This window comes from Symphalangus syndactylus, chromosome 19 (assembly GCF_028878055.3).
Source record: "Symphalangus syndactylus isolate Jambi chromosome 19, NHGRI_mSymSyn1-v2.1_pri, whole genome shotgun sequence".
Taxonomy (NCBI): domain Eukaryota; kingdom Metazoa; phylum Chordata; class Mammalia; order Primates; family Hylobatidae; genus Symphalangus; species Symphalangus syndactylus.
The window spans coordinates 91,746,295-91,770,953 of record NC_072434.2 but is presented as its reverse complement, the minus strand read 5'-3'; the positions used below and the strand labels follow the sequence as shown (position 1 = coordinate 91,770,953).

The 24,659-nt window shown below is 46.6% G+C and overlaps 1 protein-coding gene across 5 annotated transcripts in view; it reads right to left on the bottom strand.

Annotated features, from left to right (window-relative positions):
- NLRP3 (NLR family pyrin domain containing 3) overlaps positions 1–23,380 on the bottom strand; it is a 44,066-nt gene extending 20,686 nt beyond the window's left edge. Inside the window, exons 1-6 of one of the 5 annotated variants that reach the window (XM_063613476.1) lie at positions 23,313–23,380; positions 21,554–21,629; positions 8,046–8,107; positions 7,255–7,575; positions 2,693–2,812; positions 443–2,195 (exon numbers count right to left, since the gene is read on the bottom strand). In XM_063613476.1, coding sequence (XP_063469546.1) covers positions 443–2,195; positions 2,693–2,812; positions 7,255–7,537 — 2,156 coding nt within the window. In that variant the 5' untranslated portion in view covers positions 7,538–7,575; positions 8,046–8,107; positions 21,554–21,629; positions 23,313–23,380. Of the gene's footprint in view, positions 1–442; positions 2,196–2,692; positions 2,813–7,254; positions 7,576–8,045; positions 8,108–21,553; positions 22,424–22,958; positions 23,240–23,312 lie in introns of those variants that run through there. The other 4 variants (XM_055234405.2, XM_063613473.1, XM_055234406.2 and 1 more) reach the window with 4 other exon arrangements.
- Positions 23,381–24,659: the final 1,279 nt, after the last annotated feature.

Below are 24,659 nucleotides of genomic sequence, written 5' to 3'. Positions count from 1 at the left end.
GCATGTTTCTAAGAAACATCCCCCCAGCCTCCAGCTCTGAGGCCCTCTGTCCCCTCGCTCCTGGGACACAGACTCTCTGGCATTGTTCTGCCCCACAGACATTGGCTGACTCTTAGGCACTAGCGCTCCAAGTAGCTTACAAGCAATTTCAGTTGACAAATATTCGTAGGCAATCCTACATCCCACTTAATACCTTGTGCTAAATTGGCATTCCCCAAACATTTGTTCCTTGTTTTATTGTTTTTTTTCCTCATCCAATTTATCTACCTACCATATGTCAATCTTTGCTCATGAAGGGGTCTAAAACAGATGGTGGTGGCATTATGATGTAGCGGTGGCAACTGTATTTGGAAAATAGTTGAAAAGAGATAAGAGGAGGCAAGCACCAAGAAGAAGCTGGCGAGGAAGCAAGAAGAAGCCCCTGGAAGTCGAGTGTCCTTACCCATGGGAACAGGCAGCATGAGAGGAGCCTGGAAGGACACACTGCACTATATCAAGGTGTCGGCCTTCCTTTTCCTCCTCCTCTTCCTCCTTGGGCATGTTATGGAAAAACCCCAGGGACAGTGACTCCACCCGATGACAGTTCTCAATGCAAAAGGAAGAAACCATGTGGTCCATTCTGGTGGAGAGATTGATCTCAATCTTGGGGAAATAGTCCATGGCCCTTTGCACGAAGTCCTCCTCCTGCATCTCGTACAAACAGTAGAACAGTTCCAGCTGGCTGGGCTGGATCTGCAGCTTCTTGGCTTTGGCTTTCACTTCAATCCATTTCAGCAGCTCCAGCCTGATTTGCTGAGAGATCTTGCAACTTAATTTCTTCTCCAAGTAGGAGGTCCTCTCCTGGTTTACCAGGCCAAAGAGGAAACGTACAACAAAAATCAAATACCCCTTTTCGAATTTGCCATAGTTTTCCAGAAGGACGGTCACATCTCGGCTGGGAAGCTTCAAACGACTCCCTGGAAGGTTCGTCCTTCCTTCCTTTTCCTCTTCCAGCAGGTAGTACATGGCGGCAAAGAACTCCTGGAAAGTCATGTGGATGAAGCTGTAGAACTTCTCGCAGTCCACTTCCTTCTGGAACAGGTTCATCCTCAGGAAAGCAGACACATCCGCCTTCTGCAGCCCATGATTCCTGAGGTCAGACTCCTCAAATAGGATTTTCTGGTTCCAGATTCCATCTGCAGCCAAAGAGCAGAGCCCCCAGAGGTGGGCGCAGAGGCGGTGCTCCTGGCTCCCTCCCCGGGGCTGCAGCAAACTGGAAAGGAAGAAGACGTACACCGCAGTGGTGGTCTTGGATGTCTGGGCAAGGCTCTTGCCACTCTCCATCTGCTGTTTCAGTCCAGTGCACACGATCCAGCAGACCAGGGGGATGAAGCACATGGTGAAGAGGACCTCGTTCTCCTGAATCAGACTGAAGGCTGCCCTGGCTTGGGCCTCATCAGAGAAGTACTTGAAGAAGTACTCTTTCCTTTTGGCCTCGGAGAAACCCAGGATCTCCACATGCCGAGGATGGTCCAGCAAGTGCTGCAGTTTCTCCAGGGCCACAGGTCTCGTGGTGATGAGCAGAGAGGCCTCGGGAAGCAGCTTCTTTCTGATGAGGCTACTCAGGAGAATGTCTCCCCGCTCGGCCTTCTGCCAGTCAGTGCAGAGCGGTCCTATGTGCTCATCAAAGGCACCTTGCAGCTCGTCGAAGCCATCCATGAGGAAGAGGATTCTGGAGGGTTTTCTCACGATCTTGTGGATGGGTGGGTTTGGGTCAGGGCAGCAGCTCATGATCAGGTCCCCCAGGCTCCTCTGTGTCACAAGGCTCACCTCCCGACAGTGGATATAGAACAGATAGTCAAACCTGTCTTGGTAGAGTGTCCCCGACGCCCAGTCCAACATAATCTTCCTGGCCAGGATTGTTTTCCCAATCCCTGCTGCTCCCTGGAACACCACGGTGTGCACAGGCTCAGAGTGCTCATCATCGGGGTCAAACAGCAACTCCATCTTAATGGGACTCACGGGGCTCTCACACGTCTTGGTCTTGCCGATGGCCAGAAGCTCCTGCTCCCTCTCCTGCTGGCTCCGGTGCTCCTTGATGAGGCGCAGTCGTGTGTAGCGTTTGTTGAGGCTCACACGCTCACCCAGACGGGCATTCCTGTCTTCGATGCACTGGAATCTGCTTCTCACGTACTTTCTGTACTTCTTACAGTAATCTACGGCAAAGACAGGAAGTTAGGGGGAAAGCCCACACACATCCACCTGAGATGCGCTCTCAACAGGGGCCTGTCATCAGAAATGAGTGGTAACCGGAATGGAGAAACGGAAGGGGCAGCTCCTCTCCACTGGGTAGGAAAGGTGCCGAGAATCTCTGGTGTCAAGTTTTTAAGATACACAGTTTAGCAGAAGGCCCGTCTGTATGTGCAGCCACCAGCCCAAAGATCCTTTGAATCAATCTTATTCCTTTAAGTAATCTGCATCCCATGCCTTACCAAACTTGAAACGCTTAATCACCCCCACTGGCTCTGGGACTGCAAGAGCCACACAAACCTGAATCTGTTTCTTCAACTGACAATGGATTTCCTGAGACAGGCCTTTGCATCCCAAAGGGCAGGAACCTATAGTAAGGCCAAGTTACCCAGCTGCTCAGCTTCACAGAGCCTCCTGAACCACGTCTTAAAACTCAGCTAGAAGCACCACCCCAGTTGCTTACCTTTCTTCTGTTTACAAATAGAGATTCTCGAAAGGTACTCCAGTAAACCCACCCACTCCTCTTCAATGCTGTCTTCCTGGCATATCACGGCAGGATTAGAAACACGTGCATTATCTGAACCTAAAAGGGGAAAAAAAGGTGTCAAAACCCAGAACTATTATCACAGAGGATGCAACTGAAACCTGGCCTAATATTTGGCACCAGAGAAGAGACTCCAAACATCCCCCAGATCAAAACATGGCTCTAAGTTGCGGAGGACAGGTGTCAGTCAAAAGTCTAGTTGGGAGCACTTCTGCACTCCTAGTTTCAAAACAACTTCTGCATGTGTTCCCACTGTCCTCAGTCTCAGAATCTCTTCCTCAGGCCTGGAAATCAATCAGCAAACATGCGAAACAGGCTAAGTTTCTTTTACCGTTGTTTGCTTTTGCCTGCCCCTGGCAGCCTGACTGTGAGGGCATCTCCAAGCTCTCCTATATCCCCAACGCAGCCGTGGGCTAAGAAAGGTCATCCTTCCCTGACCCCAGTTCCCTGCAATCCATTTCACACACATCTTCTATTGTCAAGTCTAGATGCCCAGTTCTTCAAGAGTGAAAATGACCAGTCTGTTTCATGCCTAATCTGGTGGCTGGGAATCCTGGCTGATTTTAGAATCACCCAGAAAGCTTTGAAAATATGGACTTCAGGACTCCACGCCCAGACGTTCTTTTTCAGTCCCTCTGAGGTGAGGCCCAGGAACCATCACATACTAAAAGCTCCCAGGTGATTCCAGCATGCATCTGTGTTGAGAATCACAAATCCAAACAGTCACTAGATAGCATATCTTAAGAAGGCGTTCTATAGGAGAAATTCAGGTTAGGTGAAACAAGAGTTAGTCACTAGGGGAAATACATAAGACAGATAACTTCAGGTGGGCAGGAATCTACGAGTAACATAAATGATTTTTTTTTTTTTTTTGAGACAGGGCCTCACTCTATTGCCCAGGCTGGAGTGCAGTAACACAGTCACGGCTCCCTGCAGCCTCAACCTCCTGGGCTCAAGTGATCCTCCCACCTCAGCCTCCAGAACAGCTGGGACTACTGACAGGTGCCACCACGCCCAACTAATTTCTGCATTGTTTGTAGAGACAGGTTCTCACTATGTTGCCCAGGCTGGTCTCAAACTCCTGGGCTCAAGCAATCCTCCCATCTTGGCCTCCTGAAGTGCTGGGATTACAGGCATAAGCCACCGTGCCTAGCCCATAAAAGACCTCTGACAGCTGTCTACTTGCTAACCATATCACAAAACAAAATCCAAACAATCTATGCCAAAACCAAAACCTCATTCTTTTTTTTTTTTTTTAAGAGACAGAGTCTTGCTTTGTTCCCTAGGCTGGAGGGCAGTGGCATGGTCATAGCTCACTCCAGCCTGGAACTCCTGAGCTCAAGTGATGCACCCACTTCAGCCACCTGAGTAACTGGGACTCAGGTAGGAGCCATCACAGTAGATTAGCCAAAGTCTATTACCTAAAACCTAACCCCACCCCAGGAAACAAACAAACAAACTTCTAACCCTAGTTATAACTTTTCTGCCTCAAAATCCAGATATGGAAGCAAAGATGGTATAGTGGTTAAGAGCTGGGCTTTGATCAAAGACATGCCCTGCTTTTTACCCCAGCTCTGGTTATGGCTGGAAATAAGCCATGGGCCAGTTAGAATCTCTTCCAGGCTCACTTCATTCACTTGCAGAAGGGATAATACCAGAAGCTATTTCATGGGGTTCTTGAATGTGCCATAAATTCCATAAACACTGCGTAGCAAAGTACTTCTACAGTTGTGATTATGACACTTTCATTTGGGTATGTGGGTATATAAGTACTGACACAATGATAATGGCTTTGTTTATTTATTTAGAGATGAGGTTTCACTATGTTGCTCAGGCTGGTTTTGAACTCCTGGGCTCAAGCGATCCTCCCACCTTAGCCTCCTGAATAGCTGGGACTACAGCTGACAGCCATTGCAGCAACTGGTTTCTGACCTCCCCTGGCTGCACACTCCTGTCTGTTTCCCCAGTGTCATTACACCCACACTGCTGCCCTGCCTTAACATGTGTCTCCCTATCCACTGACTCATTTGTATTCCTCCTTCCCATCACTACCAGCTCTTTTTTTTTTTTTGAGATGGAGTCTTGCACTGTCCCCCAGGCTAGAGTGCAGTGGCACGATCTCAGCTCACTGCAAGCTCCGTCTCCCGGGTTCACGCCATTCTCCTGCCTCAGCCTCTCCGAGTAGCTGGGACTACAGGCGCCCGCCACCGCGCCCAGCTAATTTTTTTTGTATTTTTAGTAGAGACGGGGTTTCACCGTGTTAGCCAGGATGGTCTCAATCTCCTGACCTCGTGATCCACCCGCCTCGGCCTCCCAAAGTGCTGGGATTACAGGCTTGAGCCACCGCGCCCGGCCGCATCACTACCAGCTCTACATCATCATCCTGCAATACCCTGCCCTTCTCTGAGCCCTACCTTTGCCTAGAACACAAGACAAAAGAAAGAACATTATCCCCAATGTGTACATGGGGATTAAGAGAATTTCTTTTACATTCCAATTCCCAAAGTGGTGGTGAAAGGAAAGGCTTCTGCCACAAACTCCACGGTTCTTCAAGGAGAGAGGCTGCCCTCTGGGCCATAGGAAGCAGAGGCCCGAGCCTGCTGACCACACAGCAGACACTGGACAAAACATGTGGTCTGAGAAGCTGGATGGAGAACTGGAGGCAGGTCCAGGCACTGCTGAGATTCAGATAAAGAGGGACTAATCATGGCAGGTGCCCAGGGGGCAGGTACAATCTGCATTGGCTTTTTAAAGGGGTTAGAGAAAGCAAACAGTTTGCCTCCACCTTCTCATAGCACCACCATGAGAGGGGAAAAGAGGAAGAAACGAAGACAATACAAGAAATTTTTTTTTTGAAACAGAGTCTTGCTCTTTAGCCCAGGCTGGAGTGCAGTGCTGCAATCTCAGCTCACTGCGACCTCCACTCCCCGGGTTCAAGCAATTCTCCTACCTCAGCCTCCTGAGTAGCTGGGATTACAGGCGCCCACCACCACGACGGGCTAATTTTTTTTGTATTTTTAGTAGAGATGGGGTTTTGCCATGTTGGCCAGGCTGGTGTTGAACTCCTGACCTCAGGTGATCCACCCACCTCAGCCTCACAAAGTGCTGGAATTACAGGCATGAGCCACCATGCCTGGCCAAGAAATGATTTAAAAAAAAATCATACTAACTTCTGTGCATCAAAGGACACAGTTAACCGAATGAAAAAACCCACAGAATGGGAGACAATATTTGTAAATCATATACCTGATATAGGGTTAATATCTAAAATATATAAAGAACTCCTACAAGGCAACAACAAAAGCCAAACCTGGTCTCAAAATGAAAAAAGAACTTGAACAGAACTTTCTCTGAAGAAGCTCTATAAACGGCCAACAAGCACGTGAAAAGGTGCTCAGCACCACTTATCATTAGGGAAACGGAAACCAAAACTACGGTGAGATACCACCGCACACTCATTAGAATGGCCACTATAAAAAAGAAAAAATAAATAAAAATAACGTGTTCTTAGGATATGGAGAAATTGGAACCCTTGTGTGCTGTTGGTGGGAAACGGTGCAGATGGTATCTAAAACAGTAGAGCAGTTCTTCAAAATATTTAACAGAATTACCATATGATTCAGAAATTTCACTTCTGAGTATATACCCTAAAGAATTCAAAGCAGGGTCTTGAAGAGATATTTGTGCACCAACACTCATAACAGCATTAACAATAACAAAAAGGTAGAAGTAATCTAGATGTCCATCAACAGATAACTAAACAAAATTTGGTATATGCGTACCATGGAGTATTTATATAGTCTTTTTTAAAGGAAGGGAATTCTGACACATGCTACAACATAGTTGAACCCTGAGGACATTATGCTGAGTGAAATAAACTACTCATAAAGGAAAAAATGCTGTATGTTTCCACTTATATGAGGTACCTAGAGTAGTAAGATTCACAGAGATGGCAAATAGAATGGTGGTTACCAGGGCTGGGAGAATGAGGCAATGGGGAGTTATTGTTCGACAGGTGAGGAGTTTCAGTTTTGCAAAATGAAAACAGTTCTGGAGATTGGCTGCACAATGTGAGTGTACCTAACACTACTGAACTGTACATTTAAAAATTATGGCCAGGTGTGGTGGCTCACACCTGTAATCCCAGCACTTTGCAAGGCCGAGGCAGGTGGATCACCTAAGGTCGGGAGTTTGAGACCAACCTGACCAACATGGAGAAACCCCATCTCTACTAAAAATACAAAATTAGCCGGGCGTGGAGGCACAATGCCTGTAGTCCCAGCTACTTGGGAGGCTGAGGCAGGAGAATCACTTGAACCCAGGAGATGGAGGTTGCAGTGAGCTGAGATTGCACCATTGCACTCCAGCCTGGGCAACAAGAGCAACTCTGTCTCAAAAAATATATATATATATTTAGATGGAAAATTGTACATTATGTGCACTTCGCCACAATGTTTTTTAAAAGTCTTCCTTCCACTCACCCCACTTCGGCTCATCTCTTTTTGCTTTCTCATAAAGGTCTCTCCTGTTGATCGCAGCGAAGATCCACATGGCCATGGCCCACGCCTTCTCCTCCCCATTGAAGTCGATCATTAGTGTGGCTAGATCCACATGGTCTGCCTTCTCTGTCTGCCCCCTCGGGAGGGGGATGCAGCCCTTCTGAGGAGGGTAGTCCTCTAAGTGCATCTTAAATTTCTTCAAGTCCACATCCTCCAGGTCCTCCAGGTACCTGGCCAGCTTGCAGCGGGTGCTTGCCATCTTCATCTGCAGCTGTTTTCAGGGTCCTTAGGCTTCGGTCCACACTAAGATACCAGGCAGTGAACACGGCATACGGATGAGTCTTTTTTAAAGTCTCCACTTTGAGAGATATAAATTATCAAAAACTCAGCAAACAGAAAGAAAAAAATGTCACATGACTGTAACAAGTCATAATCTTTAATTTTGAAAAGTTAGCCAAGGCCGGGCACGGTGGCTCACGCCTGTAATCCCAGCACTTCGGGAGGCCGAGGCAGGCAGATCACCTGAGCTGAGGAGTTCAAGACCAGGCTGGCCAACATGGCAAAACTGTGTCTCTACTAAAAATACAAAAATTAGCTGGGTGTGGTGGTGGGCGCCTGTAATCCCAGCTACTCAGGAAGTTGAGGTAGGAGAATTGATTGAACCCGGGAGGTGGCGGTTGCAGTGAGCCAAGATCACGCCACTGCACTCCAGCCTGGGCGACACAGCGAGACTCCGTCTCAAAAAAAAAAAAAAAGGTTAGCCAAATGCTTACCAGAAAGTTCTCCTGTTGGCTTGATCCGGGAGTGTGTCCTGAGCCATGGAAGAAAGGTTTCCCTATGGAGGGAAAAATATGTAAACAAATCCATAAACAGGATTGTATTACAGTTTACGGTGAACAACCACTTCATGATGCCATCTTGACACATCAGCAAGAAAATTTTTGTCCCGTTGATTACGGGGCTATGACATTGGACAAACTCTTCACTATTCCTCAACTTCAGTTTCCTCATCTACAAAATGAGAAAGCAGAAGAGAACGTTTTCAGTTCCTCCAAACTGAAGGCTCTGGCTCTTTGCTTCTGTTTTCATGAGGGATGAGAGACAATAGAAGGAGAAGGCCAGAAGGTGAGTAACTGTGTTGATAACAGAGCAGGACATGGCTAGGGAGAGAGGAGAGAGAACATAAAAGCTTGCAGAGGAGGGGACAGTCTTTGACTGCACTTCTATCAACCAGTGGATTGAAGTGAGATGAAGCTGGGAGTGCATAATGGAGAATAAAAAAAACGCACATCCCTGTAATCCCAGCGCTTTGGGAGGCCGAGGTGGGCGGATCACCTGAGGTCAGGAGTTGGAGACCAGCCTGACAAAACAACATGGAGAAACCCTGTCTCTACTAAAAATACAAAAATTAGCCGGGCATGGTACCAGGCACCTGTAATCCCAGCTACTCGGGAGGCTGAGGCAGAAGAATCGCTTGAACCCAGGAGGCGGAGGTTGCGATGAGCCAAGATCATGCCACGGCACTCCAGCCTGGGCAATAAGAGCAAAACTCCATCTCAAAAAATAAAATAAAATAAAATAAAATAAAATACATACATCCTTTAATGTCTCCTTGCAAAATTCTCAATTGTTATCATTATAATTCACATTAATTTAGAGCTTTCCACAGGCTAGGCACTCACTGATGTTTTTCCCCATCTAACCTGCACAGAGCTCTACGAGGTGCACCTATTCCTAGCCCCATTTTATAGATGCATAAACTGAGTCTTAGGGGGACTAAGAAGCCTGCCAAGCGGTTTGGAACCAGGAAGGAACAGAGCCAGGATTTTGACCAGAGATATGAGACCATGTCTTCCACCACTTGTTTCAGTCAGACAAAGACAAAGACAACAAAATAGATGACTAACAGACACACTTCCCCAGCATTTATCACAGGTATATCACTGCAGTGTTCACCAACATAGTCTTCCCAACTAGACTTTGAGTTCCACAAAAACTGGCAGTCACCTGCTGTATCTTTAGATCTTCCATATCTCCTAGAGTTTGGATGGACGAGCAAGTTGGCTTTGTCTGGAATTGTTCCCTCCTTGATCCCTTGATTATACTGTATTTGGCAAAGCACCTCAACCTAAAGCCATAAATAACACTCAAGGGAGGGAGAGAACCTGGAAAACAGTGGAGCCCTCCAAACTGGAATTTCCGTGACTGCAGTTCAATGTCAAGACGCCTCAGACTCCCTCATCTCTCCCGTCCCATCTCCATTCCTGCCTATCTACTCCTCACCTCCTAAGCCTCGCAAACTCAGCCCTGTGCATCCTGAGGTGACTGCTCTCCAGACAGCCCTATTAGCTCTGCATACCCTCCCAGCTCCTGCCCCTTCAGTCCTCCCATCCACATCAGGATTCTGCCTTTCTTCTGTGCTCCTTCCACCCTAACACCAGCACAATCATCTGCTGTCCTTTGGTTTTTAAGGAGGTTCGTTTCCTTCTATGTATCCCATCCATCTTCTCCCCTGGGAGGGATACTGGGCAAATCTGCTGAAGTCATGTGTGTAAACTATGGTTGCTGCCCCTGTCCTCCCCTCTTCCCCCCTCCACATACACACACATGCACTTGCACACCTAGAGCCCAAATAATGATAAAAGAACATTCCAGAAATGCGGTTGAAGCACAAACTTGGAGACTAGCAGAAGAAATTCCTAGTGCATTAACCAGGACAAGTTCTGCCCTCTGAACACAACCTCCCCCACTGCTCTCCCAGTCCTGTCGCCCACCCTGCCCCGCGGAGCTGGACTTACCCAGATGCCAGCCTCAGGAACAGCTAGAGAGGAAATGCAATGAATTTATAGCAGTCGCAGCCCCAGAAGGGGCAGGAAGGATGTGGTCTCCACTTCTCCACTTACATCATAGCAGAGGCAAAGAGACTAATGGTTAATCACATAGCTGGATTTTCCAAATGGGATCACCAATGTTGTCAAAACCGTGTCTGGGTTCCATACTGGGGTTCACCTTGCTCTCCTCTGAGGCACCCCATAGAAGCAGCATGGGAGGCCAGTATAAGATGGGGCTGGGGGTCAAATTGGCAGTGCTGAATGGGTGTTGCCTCTGACACTGCCCACTGCAACGGCTCCACTGACAGCGAGGGAAGTGAAACTAAGGACGTGCCATGCCAGTGAGTACAGAATCCAGAGCATGACCTGACCCAGCCTTCAAACTCCAGAGCCCATGCCCTGTCCTCTCACAGCAAGGTGGCTGGAAGGCAGTGCGGGTTCTCTCCAACATGTTCTACTTTTAAAGCACAAATTTTTCTCCCTGACTTATTGACTCACCTGTTCCACTAACACGGAGCGGCTGGTATGTGCCAGACATGCACACAAAGCCTCCCCTTGAGTAGCTTGAGGAGAGACACACACAGACCTACCCTGCAGCTCATGAGACGGCTGCAGGACCACAGCCTGGCAAAGGCACAAGCTCAACAGAGCTTGGTGGGCAAGAGGCACTCGCTCAGCCTCTGGGTGAGTGAAAAGGACGAGCACCCAGTTCAGTGGAGGGATGTCAGCAAATGACTGGGTCTCTCTGTGCCTCATACCTGTAAAATGGTGACAATAATCGTCTGCTACTTCTTTAGATCTTCCAAATCTCCCAGACTCAGGATGGATGAACAAGTGGCTTTGCTTGGAATTGCTCCCTCCTTGATCCCTTCATTTTTTTTTTTTTTTTTTTTTTTGAGACCGAGTCTCGCTTTTTCACCCAGGCTGGAGTGCAGTGGCTCAATCTCGGCTCACTGCAAGCTCCGCCTCCCGGGTTTACGCCATTCTCCTGCCTCAGCCTCTCCGAGTAGCTGGGACTACAGGCGCCACTACGCCCGGCTAATTTTTTGTATTTTAGTAAAGACGGGGTTTCACCGTGGTCTCGATCTCCTGACCTTGTGACCCGCCCACCTCGGCCTCTCAAAGTGCTGGGATTACAAGCGTGGGCCACCGCGCCCGGCCTTGATCCCTTCATTATACTGCATTTGACCAAGCACTACATCAACCCAAATAATGGTACCTATCCTAGAAGGCTGTCAGAAAACACTGAGTGAATGGCTAAACGTGAGGCCTTTAAACAGAGCCTGGCCCAGAGAAGCTAGAATAAGCAGTTGGTTCCGATGACCATCACCTTTCTACAGAATTGCAGAGAGAATGCTCTACAAGATGAGAGAGGCATCTAGTCCTGCTTAGGGGCATGACAGCAGACCTGAGTCTCCATGAGTGTCATGGAGGTGAAAGGTGTCATTCAGGGCTGGGGCCAAGGCAGGAGCAGCAAAAACTTCAGGTGCTGAAGCTAGAGAGAAAGCAGATCAAATAGGCTCCAAAAGAAAGGAGCTCAGGCTGGGTGCAGTGGCTCATGCCTGTAATCCCAGCACGTTGAGAGGCCAAGGCAGGCAGATCACGAAGTAGGACTTTGAGACCAGCCTGGCCAACATGACAAAACCCCGTCTCTACTAAAAACACAAAAAAAATAGCTAGGCATGGTGGCGGGCACCTGTAATCCCAGCTACTCAGGAAGCTGAGGCAGGAGCATCACTTGAACCTGGGAGGTGGAGGCTGCAGTGAGCTGAGATTGTGCCACAGCACTCCAGCCTGGGTGACAAGAGCAAGACTCCATTTCGAAAAAAAAAAAGGAGCTCATCGGCTGAACCTGGGATCTTTTTGTTTTTGTTTGTTTAGTCAAGTTAATTTAGGTACAATTCATATGCAGTAAAAATTCATGCCTTTATAAAAACAGACCCATATACCAATGGAACAGAAATAAACTCAAGTATATGCAGTCAACTAATTCTTTGGCAAGGTCACCAAGAAGACACAACGGGGAAAGAACAATCTCTTCAATAAAGATGTTGGCTATAGAAGTGTGAAAAAAAAAAAAAAAAAAACCAAGAAAAAAATCAAGAAAAATATAAGATTTTGAAAAATAAAGCTTTTGGTAAAACTGGATTTCCACACGCAAAAGAATAAAACTTGACACACACAAAAACCAACTCAAAATGGATTAAAGATCTAAACATAAGATCTAAAACTGTAAAACTCCTAGAAGAAAAGAGAGAAGAAGACAGGCATGGTGGCTCATGCCTGTGATCCCAGCACTCTGGGAGGCCGAGGCAGGAGGATCACTTGAGGCCAGAAGTTCACTATCAGCCTGGGCAACAAAGTGAGACTTTGTCTCTACAAAATAAAAAAAAAAAAAAAATTAGCCAGGCATGGTGGTATGCACCTGTAGCCCAGCTACTCAGGGAGCTGAGGCAAGAAGATCACTTGAGCCCAGGAATTTGAGGTTACAGTGAGCTGTAATGACACTACTGCGTTCCAGCCTGTGTAACAGAATGAGACCCAATCTCTAAACAAATAAAAAACTAAATATAAAAAAGAGAAAACAGAGGAGAAAACTGCTTGATATTAGCCTTGGCATGGATATTTTTAATGTCTCACCAAAAGCAAAGGAACAAAAGTAAAGATAAATAAGTGGGAATACATCAAACTAAAAAGTTCCCATATAGCAAAAGAAACAATCAACAGAGTGAAAAGGCAGCCAACAAGTTGGAAGAAAATATTTTTAAGCCATATATCAGATAAGTAGTTAATATCCAAAATATGTAAGGAATTCACACAACTCAAAGCATAAAACAAATAATCTGATTTTAAAAATGAAGAAAGGAACTGAATAGACATTTCTCTAAAGAAGAAACAAAAATGGTCAACACATATACGAAAAAGTGCTCACATCACTAATCACCAGGGATATGCAAACCAAACCCACAATGAGGTACCACCTCAAACCTGTTAGGATGGCTATTATCAAAACGACAAGAGACAAACATTGGCTGGGGCGTGAAGAACAGGGAACCCTTACACATTGCTGCTGGGAATGCAGACTGGTGCAGCCATTGCAGAAAACAAGATGGAGGTTCCTAAAAAAATTAAAAATAGAACTACCATAAGACCCAGCAGTCCTTCTTCTGAGTGTATATCCAAAGGAAATAAAATCACCACCTCACAAAGACATCTGTGCACTCACGTTCACAGCAGCATTATTCACCATGGTCCAGATAGGCAAACAACCCAAGTGTCTATTGACAGATGAATAAATAAAGAGTTTGGGGCATATATACACAATATTAGTTAGTATTAAAAATGGAGACTCTGCCATTTGCCACAGCATAGATGAAGCCGGTGGACATTATATAAAGCATAATAAGCCAGGCACAGAAAGACAAACACTACATGTTCTCACTTATATGTGGAATCTTAAAAAAAAAAAAAAGTTAGGCCAGGAATGGTGCCTCACACCTGTAATCCCAGCACTTTCGGAGGCTGAGGTGAGTGGATCACTTGAGCCCAAGAGCTTGAGACCAGTCTGGGCAACACAGCGAGGCTTCATCTCTACCAAAAAAATGAAAGCAAAGCAAAGCAAAGCAAAGAAAAGAAAAGAGAAGAAAGGAGGGAGGGAGAAAGGGAGGGAGGGAGGGAAGGAAGCCGGGTGCAGTGGTGTGCACCTGGCACCCCAGGTACTTGGGAGGCTGGGAGGCTGAGGTGGGAGGATTGCCTGAGTCTGGGAGGTTGAGGCTGCAGTGAGCCAAGATCACACCACTGCACTCCAGCCTGAGTGACAGACCGAGACCCTGTCTCAAAAACAATAGTTGAAATATATAGAAACAGAGCGTTACCAGGGGTAAAGGAAATAAAATGATGGTCAAAGGGCACAAAATTTCGGTTATGTAGGATAAATAAGCCGAGAGATCTAACAAACAGTGTGGGAACGACAGTTAAAAATATTATAAACCTGAAATTTGCTAAGAGAGATTTTAGATGTTTTTACCACACACAATAAAGATTATTATGTGAGATGGTGGCTATGTTAACTCATGTTAATTTGCTTGACTGCAGCAATCATTTCACTATGTATATCAAACTGCCATGTTATACACCTTAAATATGTACAATAAAATAAATATTTGCACCTTTTTCATGCACAGGCCTGTGAGTGCTCACAAGCATATAGCTACCTACCCACCACCACAACCAAGACACAGAGCACCTGCGTCAGCTGCACACTTTCCCTGTGCAGCCTCTGTCCCCACCCACTGTGCTGCCACATAGCCTCTGTCCCCACCTGCAGCCCCGCTTCTTCCACCTGCTAAAGCACTGCCTTTTCCAGAGTGTCACATAAACAGTGTGCAGCCTTTGGTGAGCAAGTCCGCTCACTTCATATGATGCATGTGAGATTCAGATCAGTAGCTCATTCCTTTTTACTGTGGTTAAGTATTTCATGGGATGGATAGGCCACAATTTGGTTTTCTATTCCCTAGGCAAAGGACATGTGGGCTGTTTCCAGTTTTTGGCAATTGTCAATTATGCCACTGTCAATCATGCAGCTGGTGAACTGGCTGCAGTTATGTAAGGACATCAGTCACTTGGGGCAGTGGGAAGTTCATGAGACGCAGATGAGGTTTCCAGCCTTCGCTGCTTTACTCTCCACTGAATGCTGGGACCATTCCGGTGGTCCGACCCCTTGCCTGCCACCCTCACCTCAGCTTTCCTGGGAGGCTCAAATAAAACAATACCTGATCTACAATACATTATTGTAGAGAGGAAAAAATAAATAAAATAATACCTGACAGCAAGATGTAAAGTGTACAGTAGTATTCAAATTGTAGGTCAGGCCAGTTTCAGCGGCTCACACCTGTAATCCCAACGCTTTGGGAGGCTTGAGGCAGGAGGATCACTTGAAGCCAGGAGGCCAAGGGCAGCCTGGGCAACATAGTGAGACCCCATCTCCACAAAAAATAAAAAAATAGACGGATGTGGTGGTGCATGCCTGTAGTACCAGCTACTCAGGACGCTGAGGTGGGAGGATGGCTTGAGCCCAGGAAACGGAGGCTGCAGTGAGCTAGGATTGTGCCACTGCACTCCAGCCTGGGTGACAGAGGGAGACCCTATATTTAAAAAATGCAGATTAAGAATCTTGAAAAGATACTCTAATCATATATAAAAACTTGTCAATGAAAGACAACCATACTCTGTGTGTTATTATGCATTCTGAAAAAATTTTGTTTCAGATTTGGGAATATCAAAATCAACACAAATAAATAAGTCAACTCACAAAAGTAAAATGCGGTGATTTTCCATACATCATTCATGCAAAAAAAAACATAAATAATAATAATTTACTCTTGTACATTTAAGAAAAATAATTGCTTCCATTAAATACCCAAAGCTGACGTAAGCGGACTGGAAGTCACAGCACTGAATTCCAAGCTAAAATTGCAGGAATGATTTCAAGTTGAATACAGCAGAGGAAACAAACAACAAACAAGCAAAAATGTAAACACACACTGAGCAGTTAAGAGCTGGTGTCAGATCCAGAGGCTAAGGGGAAAAGAAACAGGGCTGGGTCGGTTGTACGGAGACTGGGAAAAGCCCTGTTTTCATGGGTATAAGTGGGTTGAGGAAATATCACAGGAGCTTTCTGAACCCCAAAATCCAGACACAAGACATGGAAGTATAGGTGTGGGGCTGGGCACAGTGGCTCATGCGTGTAATCCCATCACTTTGGGAGGCCAAGGTGGGAGGGTTGCTTGAGCCCTGAAGTCCAAGACCAGCCTGGGAAAGACAGAGACCTCCATCTCTACAAAAGAGAAAATAAAAACAAAATTAGCCAGGTGTGGTGTTGTGTGTCTACAGTCTCAGCTACTTGGGAGGCTGAGATGGGAGAAGCGCTTGGGCCCAGGAGTTTAAGGCTGCAGTGAGCTATGAGTGCACCACTGTACTCCAGCCTTGGTGACAGAGCGAGATCCTGTCTCAAAAAAAGGAGAAGAAGAAGAAGAAGAAGAAAGTATAGGTGAGGGAACAAGACCTAAAACACTGAAAGTCAAGATTCCACTGGAAAGTCCAAAACAGAGCAGTAAGCTGAGGCAGAAGGATTGTTCGAACCCAGGAGTTTGAGTCCAGGCCAGGCAACATAGTGAGAAAAAACAGCAGTAATAATACTGCAGTGCAGCGCTAAACCTGCATATAACCCTCAGCTCAGCTCCCACTGCTCACCACTCCTTTCTCTGTCCAATGATGTGCTGATCACTCCACTGTCAGCCTGGGGAGGAGGTGGTTATCCTTCTCAGTGAGCAACGAGAGATACATTGCTTGCCTGAAGGAGACATTCTCTTAGGCTGCAGAGGCTGGAGCTGCTTTTCATTTGCTCAAAGCCACACTGCCCCACACAGTAGCATTTTAAGGGCTGAGTAAGCACACGTGAGGAGTTGCTACTGCAAAGGGGATCCTGCTTGTCAGCCCTGGTCTGACAGTTCTGTCGCCTGCAAGGGCACAATAGTATTCTATCAGGTATCAGATATCAGGCAAGTTGGGCTAAGTCTATACATAGAGAGGGAGAGATTTTTTAAATATATCACATGATGAACCTGCAGGACACTACGCTAAGTGAAATAAGCCAGGCACAGAAAAACAAATACTGCATGATCAGTCTCACACGTGCATCTTTAAAAGGTCAAATACATGGAAACAAAGTAGAATGGTAGCGACCAGAAGGAGGAAATGGGAGGGATGAATAGGACGAGAGAGGTAATGTGCAGCATGAGGACCATAGTTCACAGGATTGTATATTACAAATCTGCTAAGAGAGATTTTAGGTGTTCTTACTATGCTCAAAAAAAAACACAAAACTGTGAGGCGATGAATATGTTAATTTGCCTGACTGTAGGAACCATTTCACTATGCATATGTGTACCAAAACATCACGTTGTGCACCTTAAATAAATACAACAAAAAGAGAAAAGATAAAATAAAACACATATTTGCACTGACTAGTATCTGTGTAGACAAATCAAGAAGATCTATATTTGAACCTCGACACAGGAAATAGGAAAACAGAGAGGACTTATATTTTCTAGACCTTATTCATTTCTGTATTGATTGCCTTTTTTTCCAACAAGCATACATAACTTTGTGATTAAAAAAAGAGAAAAGGAGGCCGGGCACGGTGGCTCATACCTGTAAGCCCAGCACTTTGGGAAGTGGAGGTGGGTGGATCACCTGAGGTCGGGAGTTGGAGACCAGCCTGGCCAAGATAGTGAAACCCCGTCTCTACTAAAAATACAAAAATTAGCCAGGCGTGGTGGTGGTGCACACCTGTAATCCCAGCTACTCAGGAGGCTGAGGCAGGAGAATTGCTTGAACCTGGGGGGCAGAGCTTGCAGTGAGCCAAGATCATGCCACTGCACTCCAGCCTGGGCAACACAGTGAGACTCCATCTCAAAAAAAATAAAATTAAATAAATAAATAAATAAATAAATAAACAAAGAGAAAAGGAGGTGTTTCCTAGAGCAGATATCAAGTTGGTATGACTTTGGTGGCCTTGGAATAAGATGCTACTGACAATGGGTCTCTCCAGCTTCTTCAACCGGTACCATCACACCAGTTCTCCATGTAGCAATGCTCCCTTTTTAAAATGTCCTCCTTCCCCAGTAGGTGCCAATTCTTCCTAAAGTCAGGGCATAAATTGCCTAAGGCTAGGCATGTGCTCTGCCCTGTGAGGCAGCATAGTATTTTAACAGAAGTACAGCAGATGCCATAGGTGATCAGACCAGCAACCATTAGGCACAGAACCTACTAGGATCTAGCAGAGGACAACACACCTCGCGGTCCCACAGAAAGTGTATGCCTGTCAGAGAAAGAAACCTCGCTTCTAAAACAACAAGGAATTGGCACCCAGGTGCCAGGTGAGCAGGCCAGGACATACTCACAAAACGCTGCATGGCTCAGACCCAAGAAAGAAACAGAAGTTTTGGGGATGACTGGGAATCCGAGGAGGCCTGACGCTGGGGTGAGGATGTGGTGCCAGACGCAGCGGAGAAGGAGGCTAGTACCCAAGCTGGTATGGCTTGAATAATGGCGTCCCTCCAAAATTCATGTTAGAGGCCGGGCACGGTGGTGACAGGCACAGGCATGAGCCTGTAATCCCAGCACTTTGGGAGGCCAAGGCGGGTGGATCACAAGGTCAGGAGATCGAGACCATCCTGGTTAACACGGTGAAACCCCGTCTCTACTAAAAATACAAAAAATTAGCCGGGCGTGGTGGCGGGCGCCTGTAGTCCCAGCTACTCGGGAGGCTGAGGCAGGGGAATGGCGTGAACCCGGGAGGTGGAGCTTGCAGGGAGCCAAGATTGCACCACTGCACTCCAGCCTGGGCGAAAGAGCGAGACTCCGTCTCAAAAAAAAAAAAAAAAAAAAAAAAAAAATCATGTTAGAAATTAATCTCGAGCTGGGCACCTGTAATCCCATGACTTTGGGAGGCTGAGGCAGGAGGATCTCTTGAGCCCAGGAGTTCAAGACCAGCCTGGGCAATATGGTGATACCCTGTCTCTATAAAAAATACAACAATTAGCCAGGTGTGGTGGCGGGCACCTGTGGTCCCCAGCTACTGGGTAGGCTGAGGTGGGAGGATCTTCTGAACCCAGGACGTCAAGGCTTGCAGTGAACCGAGATTGTGTCACTGCACTCCAACCTGGGTGACAGAGGCAAATCCTGTCTCCAAATAAATAAATAAATAAAAATACATAAATAAAAAAAATTTAAAAAGAACTTAATCCCCCAAAACAACAGTATTCAGGGGTGTGGTGTTTGTGGGGTAATTGAGTCATGAGGGCTTTGCCCTCACGAATGGGATTCACGCCCTTGTAAAAGGGCTCCGGGTTCCAGGGGGTGCTCTCTCTTGCCTATCTGCCATGGCCATGTGAGGACATGGTAACAAGGCACCATCTTGGAAGCAGACAGCACTCCTCACTGGGCACCAAGGCCAGTACCTTGATCCTGGACCTCACAGCCTCCAGAGCTCTAAGAAATAAACTTCTGTTCCTTAGAAATTACCCAGTCTCAGGTGTGTTGTTAGTACAAATGGACTAAGACACAAGCCCAAGTGGGGTGATCTCAGGGGTGCTCAGCAAAGGCAGAGATCAGCCCAGAAGCCAGACATCCTCCCCTACCAGAGAGAACAGAAGAGATTGGAGGTGGGGAGTGCCAAAGTATCTGAGGTTACCAAGAAAGAGACTGCATTTCAAACTGAGAGTGACTGGCTGATATTAAAAATGGCAATTTCACTTTCTGTCACCAGAAAAAATGTGACTAGCAGGAAGGGAAAAGTTATGAACAAAGACAAATTGGGTTTCAGAAAGTACAGTCGTAATATTACTGAGACTTTGTGAGTTCTTGTGAGGAGAAGCGACCTTCTGTTGCTACTGCTGCTCTTCCCTCTTTCCAGGGGTGACTGCTCCTCTGGGGCCTGGAGTGCTGGCACCAAGTCAGCTTCCCCAGCTGAGATGGGTTTTCCTAATGTGTCTATGATCCAAGAGTCCCAGGGGCCCCCAATTCCTGGACCTCTACACTTTCTGAGACACAGACTAAAAAGTGGATGGCCATCAAGAAAACAGCTGTCAGTTCTTACTTTATGAAAGCCAAGTCCTTCATATAAGCATGCTATGTAATATGCTTGGAATTGGCTTCTTCATCCCATTTATCTTCTCCTTTTCCTGTATTCATAATCTGATCTCTAGAACCCACCAAGAGTGTTAGAGTCAGAGCCCCTTGTCATGCATCTGCCTTTAAGGAATGCCCCACAATGCTCTCCAATATTTCTGAAAGACACATGCCAAGTTAAAGCAAATCGAGAAGACTTTATTGCAAACTCACAAAGAGAAGGAAAAGAGATAAGTATTCTTCATTACAAAAGTAATAGTATGATTTTGTTTTTTGTTCATTGGTTAGTTTGTTTACTTGAGACGGAGTCCACTCTATTGCCCAGGCTGGAGTGCAATGGCGCAATCTCGGCTCGCTGTAATCTCCGCCTCCCGCATTCAAGCAATTCTCCTGCCTCAGCCTCCCAAGTAGCTGGGACTACAGGCACCCGCCACCATGTCCAGCTAATTTTTGTATTTTTAGTAGAGATGGGGTTTCACCATATTGGTCAGGCTGGTCTCCAACTCCTGACCTCAGGTGATCCACCCACCTTGGCCTCCCAAAGTGCTGGGATTATAGGCGTGAGCCACCGCACCCAGCCAATAGCATGATTTTTGTGAGCCGTACACGGCTTGGCTAAAAACCAGTGACTGAGTCACTTATATTTTATTTCATTGCTGAAATATAAACAGTTTCATATATGAGGGAATAAATTCAATCCCACCTACGTTTTTTTTTCTTGTTCACAATTTTGGGTGCTTTTAAAAATATTGTCTTCTTCTGAATACATTTTTAGTTGATTCATCTTCATTGTGAGGTATAGACACAAAATCTCAGTGTCACAGTATACTTACATTTCTAAGTTTGTTGCCAAGACGTAAAATCAGGGCTTTTACATGAAGTAGTCAGATTTCAGGTTTCTGTTTAAAACTTAGAATTCTAGAACTAAGTCAACCACCATCCCCTCAACAAACGTGGCACCAGGAGCTTGTGCAGGCTGCCCCACTGAGCATGGACTCAAGTTTTCCACAGTCCCCACCACTCCCTACTACCTCCTACTTTCCATCCACACCTCTCATTTATATTGCCCACTGGAAACTCTAGGAATTGGAATTCACAGCACCTGACTTTCAACCTTATCTTTAAACAAATAAATAATCAAAAAATAAACAATCAAGTTCCTTCATCAGAGATAAGGGACATTTGAGAGCAGTCAGTTATCCGCAAGGAAAAAAAAAAAAAAAAACGGTTATTTTAGTGCCCCTTGTCCATAACAGGTGGCCATGCCCAAGAGCCAAAAGGTAGAGACAACCCTAGCCTCCCTCAAGAGATGAACGGAAAAACAGCAAGGGCTATACACACACCACGGAATAGTGTAGTTTAAAGAGAATGGAAATTCTGACACACTGCAACATGGACAAACCTTGAGGACATTTGCTGAGTGCGACTGGCCAGTCACCAAGGGACGCACACTGTACGATTCTATGTATAGGAGGTTTCTACAGTAACCAAATTCACAGAAACAAAAAATAGAACCAGGGACCAAAAACAAACGGAGTGGCGGACTGGGGAGAGAGGAATGGGGAATGAGTGTTTCGTGAGTACAGAGTTTCACTTTTGCAAGGTGAAAGCATTCTGGAGATTGGTTGTGCAACAATATGATTATTAAAAGTAAGAAGCTGTATTTCGCTTTACCAGATATACCAATATAAATAATAAATGGACTGAATTCTTGAAATATATTTATAAGCATAGAGAAAAGAATGGAAAATACATACCACTTTTGCCTCCAAGATCACCCCGAAAAGAGGACTGAGTTGGAAGAAGTTTCTGCTTCACACAATTCTGCATCATCTGTTTGTTGCAAATAACATCAGCAATTTGTTAAAAAGTTACAGAAAAAGCTAAAAAGAGTTCCTGATAAAGAGGGCAGGGGGAAAGCTCTAGCCCCCCGTGTCATTTCTAAAATCAACTAAGAACAACAAGAAAGAGAAACAGAAAAGGAATCTCCACTTCTATGAAGCCACCACTCAGTGGGGGACTGACCCCCAGGTGCTTGGCACCTGGGACTGGGAAGAGGAGGGACGGGATGAGGGAGACCCTCTGTAGACCTCAGGGGTGGCAAAGAGAATCAAAGTTTTTCCAGGCCTGAAGCACAAACTCGTGGAATACTCAACCCTGAGCCCCGCTCTCTTTGGAACCGCAAGGTCAAGTCCATGGGCGAACCCCGAAACCTCTTTGGACACGGTGAGTGACAGCAGGAAATGGGGAGGAAACACGGATGAACATCTGCCAGAGCAGGTGGTTGTCTGTTCCCAGTGTGGGAGAAACTGCAGGTCGAGACCAGCCTCAACCATGCTGACACCAGTCACTGAGAAGTGCAAGTTAAATCACCCAAAATCTGTGACATGTAGGTTTTGGTGTGAGTCAAGGAAACTTCCTGTTAGTCTGCAGAGGACTACACCCCACAAAGAGGAGCGGAGAGCACAGGATGAAAGCAGGAAGGCCGGACTCACGCTGCCTGCCCTGCCAGCACGTCCCCAGGCCTGGGCCTCGCACTGTTCCAGTGCCCGAAACTCGCTGTCAGTCTGATGACCGATGACGCGGATACATCCTTTGTCAGAACAAGGACTTTAAGTGCATGAAATAAAACGCAGAGATGACAAAGGGAATGGTAAAACATTTTTAAAGTTTGTAATATTTATGCACCGATTAATCATATCTAGCAGTGGGCCTAATAACTGGCATAATTTGAAAGTGGTGGTGACAGCAACTGACATTTCAGCAAATCTGTAACAATATGAAAGTATCTAATTTCTAATGTGAAAAATGTATAGGACCAGGCCGGGCGCGGTGGCTCACGCTTGTAATCCCAGCACTTTGGGAGGCCGAGGCGGGCGAATCACGAGGTCAGGAGATCGAGACCACGGTGAAACCCTGTCTCTACTAAAAATATAAAAAAATCAGCCGGGCGTGGTGGCGGGCGCCTGTAGTCCCAGCTACTCGGAGAGGTTGAGGCAGGAGAATGGCGTGAACCCGGGAGGCGGAGCTTGCAGTGAGCCGAGATCGCGCCACTGCACTCCAGCCTGGGCGGCAGAGCGAGACTCCGCCTCAAAAAAAAAAAAAAAAAAAAAAAAGAAAAATGTATAGGACCTACTGATACTAATGGGCTGTGTCACTCACATTCATTAGAGAAAATAAAGAGGAGAACATTCTTCCCATCCAAACTCACAGATCTCCCCTGAATGATATCCACAGACTCCTTGGGGATATTCGCTAGGCCTTCTCCCAACTACTCTCCAGAACAGCGCTGCTCCAGGAAGAATTCCATTATTTCAAGAACAGTGATCAATGTTTTTAAAATAACCATCACAAAAACTATTAAAGACAATGTCAGAGGAGAAAAGAAAAAGAGGAAAGGCACATGGCAGACAGAAAGATAACGGAGAACACTGAGTGACGACGGTGTGCCACAAAGCAGGCACAACAACGGCTCCCAAAGATGCCCATAGCCTAACCCCTGTAAACCATAAGTACGTGATGTGACGTGGCACTCTCATGACGTGACGCAGCGCTCTCCTGACGTGACGCGGCGCTCTCCTGACGTGACGCGGCGCTCTCCTGACGTGGCGCGGCGCTCTCGTCGTGACGTGGCGCGGCGCTCTCGTCGTGACGTGGCGCGGCGCTCTCGTCGTGACGTGGCGCGGCGCTCTCGTGACGTAACGCGGCGCGGTGCTCTCATGACGTGGTGTGGCACTCCATGAAGTGACATGGCCCTCTCATGATGTGACATGGTGCTCTGGTTTGAATGCGCCCCCCACAAAGTCATGTGCTGGAAGCCTCATCACCAAGGCAATGGTGTTGGAAGGTAAGGGCCTCATAAGAGGTGATTAGTTCACGAGGACACTGCGCTTCTTAATGAATTAATGTCATTATCCAGGGAACGGGTTCGTTATTACAAGAATAGTTTTGTTATAAAAGCAGTGGCTCATGCCTCTAATCCTACCACTTTGGGAGGCTGAGGCAGGAGGATCACTTGAGGTCACAGGGATGTGACGTGTGAAGGACTCAGATGAAAAGGGCCACGAGCTAAGGAATAAGGGAAGCCTCTGGAAACGCAGGGGAACAGAATCTCCCCTGAAACCCAGAGAGCAACGCAGCCCTGCCAGTGCCATGAGTTCAGCCCAGTGAGGCCCATATTTTACTTCAGACCTGCAGAACTGTAAGATCATAATTTTTGTGGTTTTTCAGACAGTAAGTTTGTAGAAATTTCTTATGGCAGACATAGAAAACTAATACCATTGGGAAGAACTAGTTCTCTGTGAGATGAAAGAATTTACAGAATGTCTTGTCTATCACATGTAAGGGTCTGAAAAAGAAACATAAGGGTTGGACGACAAGGGCAACATGATGCAAAGGAGATGAAATGATGGACCCACAAACTCAGATAAAAAGAAAGGGAGAGAGTCCCCAGAAATGAAATCACAGTAAAAGCAGCAGAAAGAAAAACAGACGGCCGGGCGCGGTGGCTCACGCTTGTAATCCCACCACTTTGGGAGGCCAAGGCGGGCGGATCACGAGGTCAGGAGATCGAGACCATCCTGGCTAACACGGTGAAACCCCGTCTCTACTAAAAATACAAAAAATTAGCCAGGCGTGGTGGCGGGCGCCTGTAGTCCCAGCTACTCAGAGAGGCTGAGGCAGGAGAATGGCGTGAACCCGGGAGGCGGAGCTTGCAGTGAGCCGAGATTGAGCCACTGCACTCCAGCCTGGGCGACAGAGCGAGACTCCGTCTCAAAAAAAAAAAAAGAAAGAAAGAAAAACAGACCCCACTCCGTCGGCATTCAGTGTGGTGGAGAACATGATTGAGAAACAGAGCAAAAG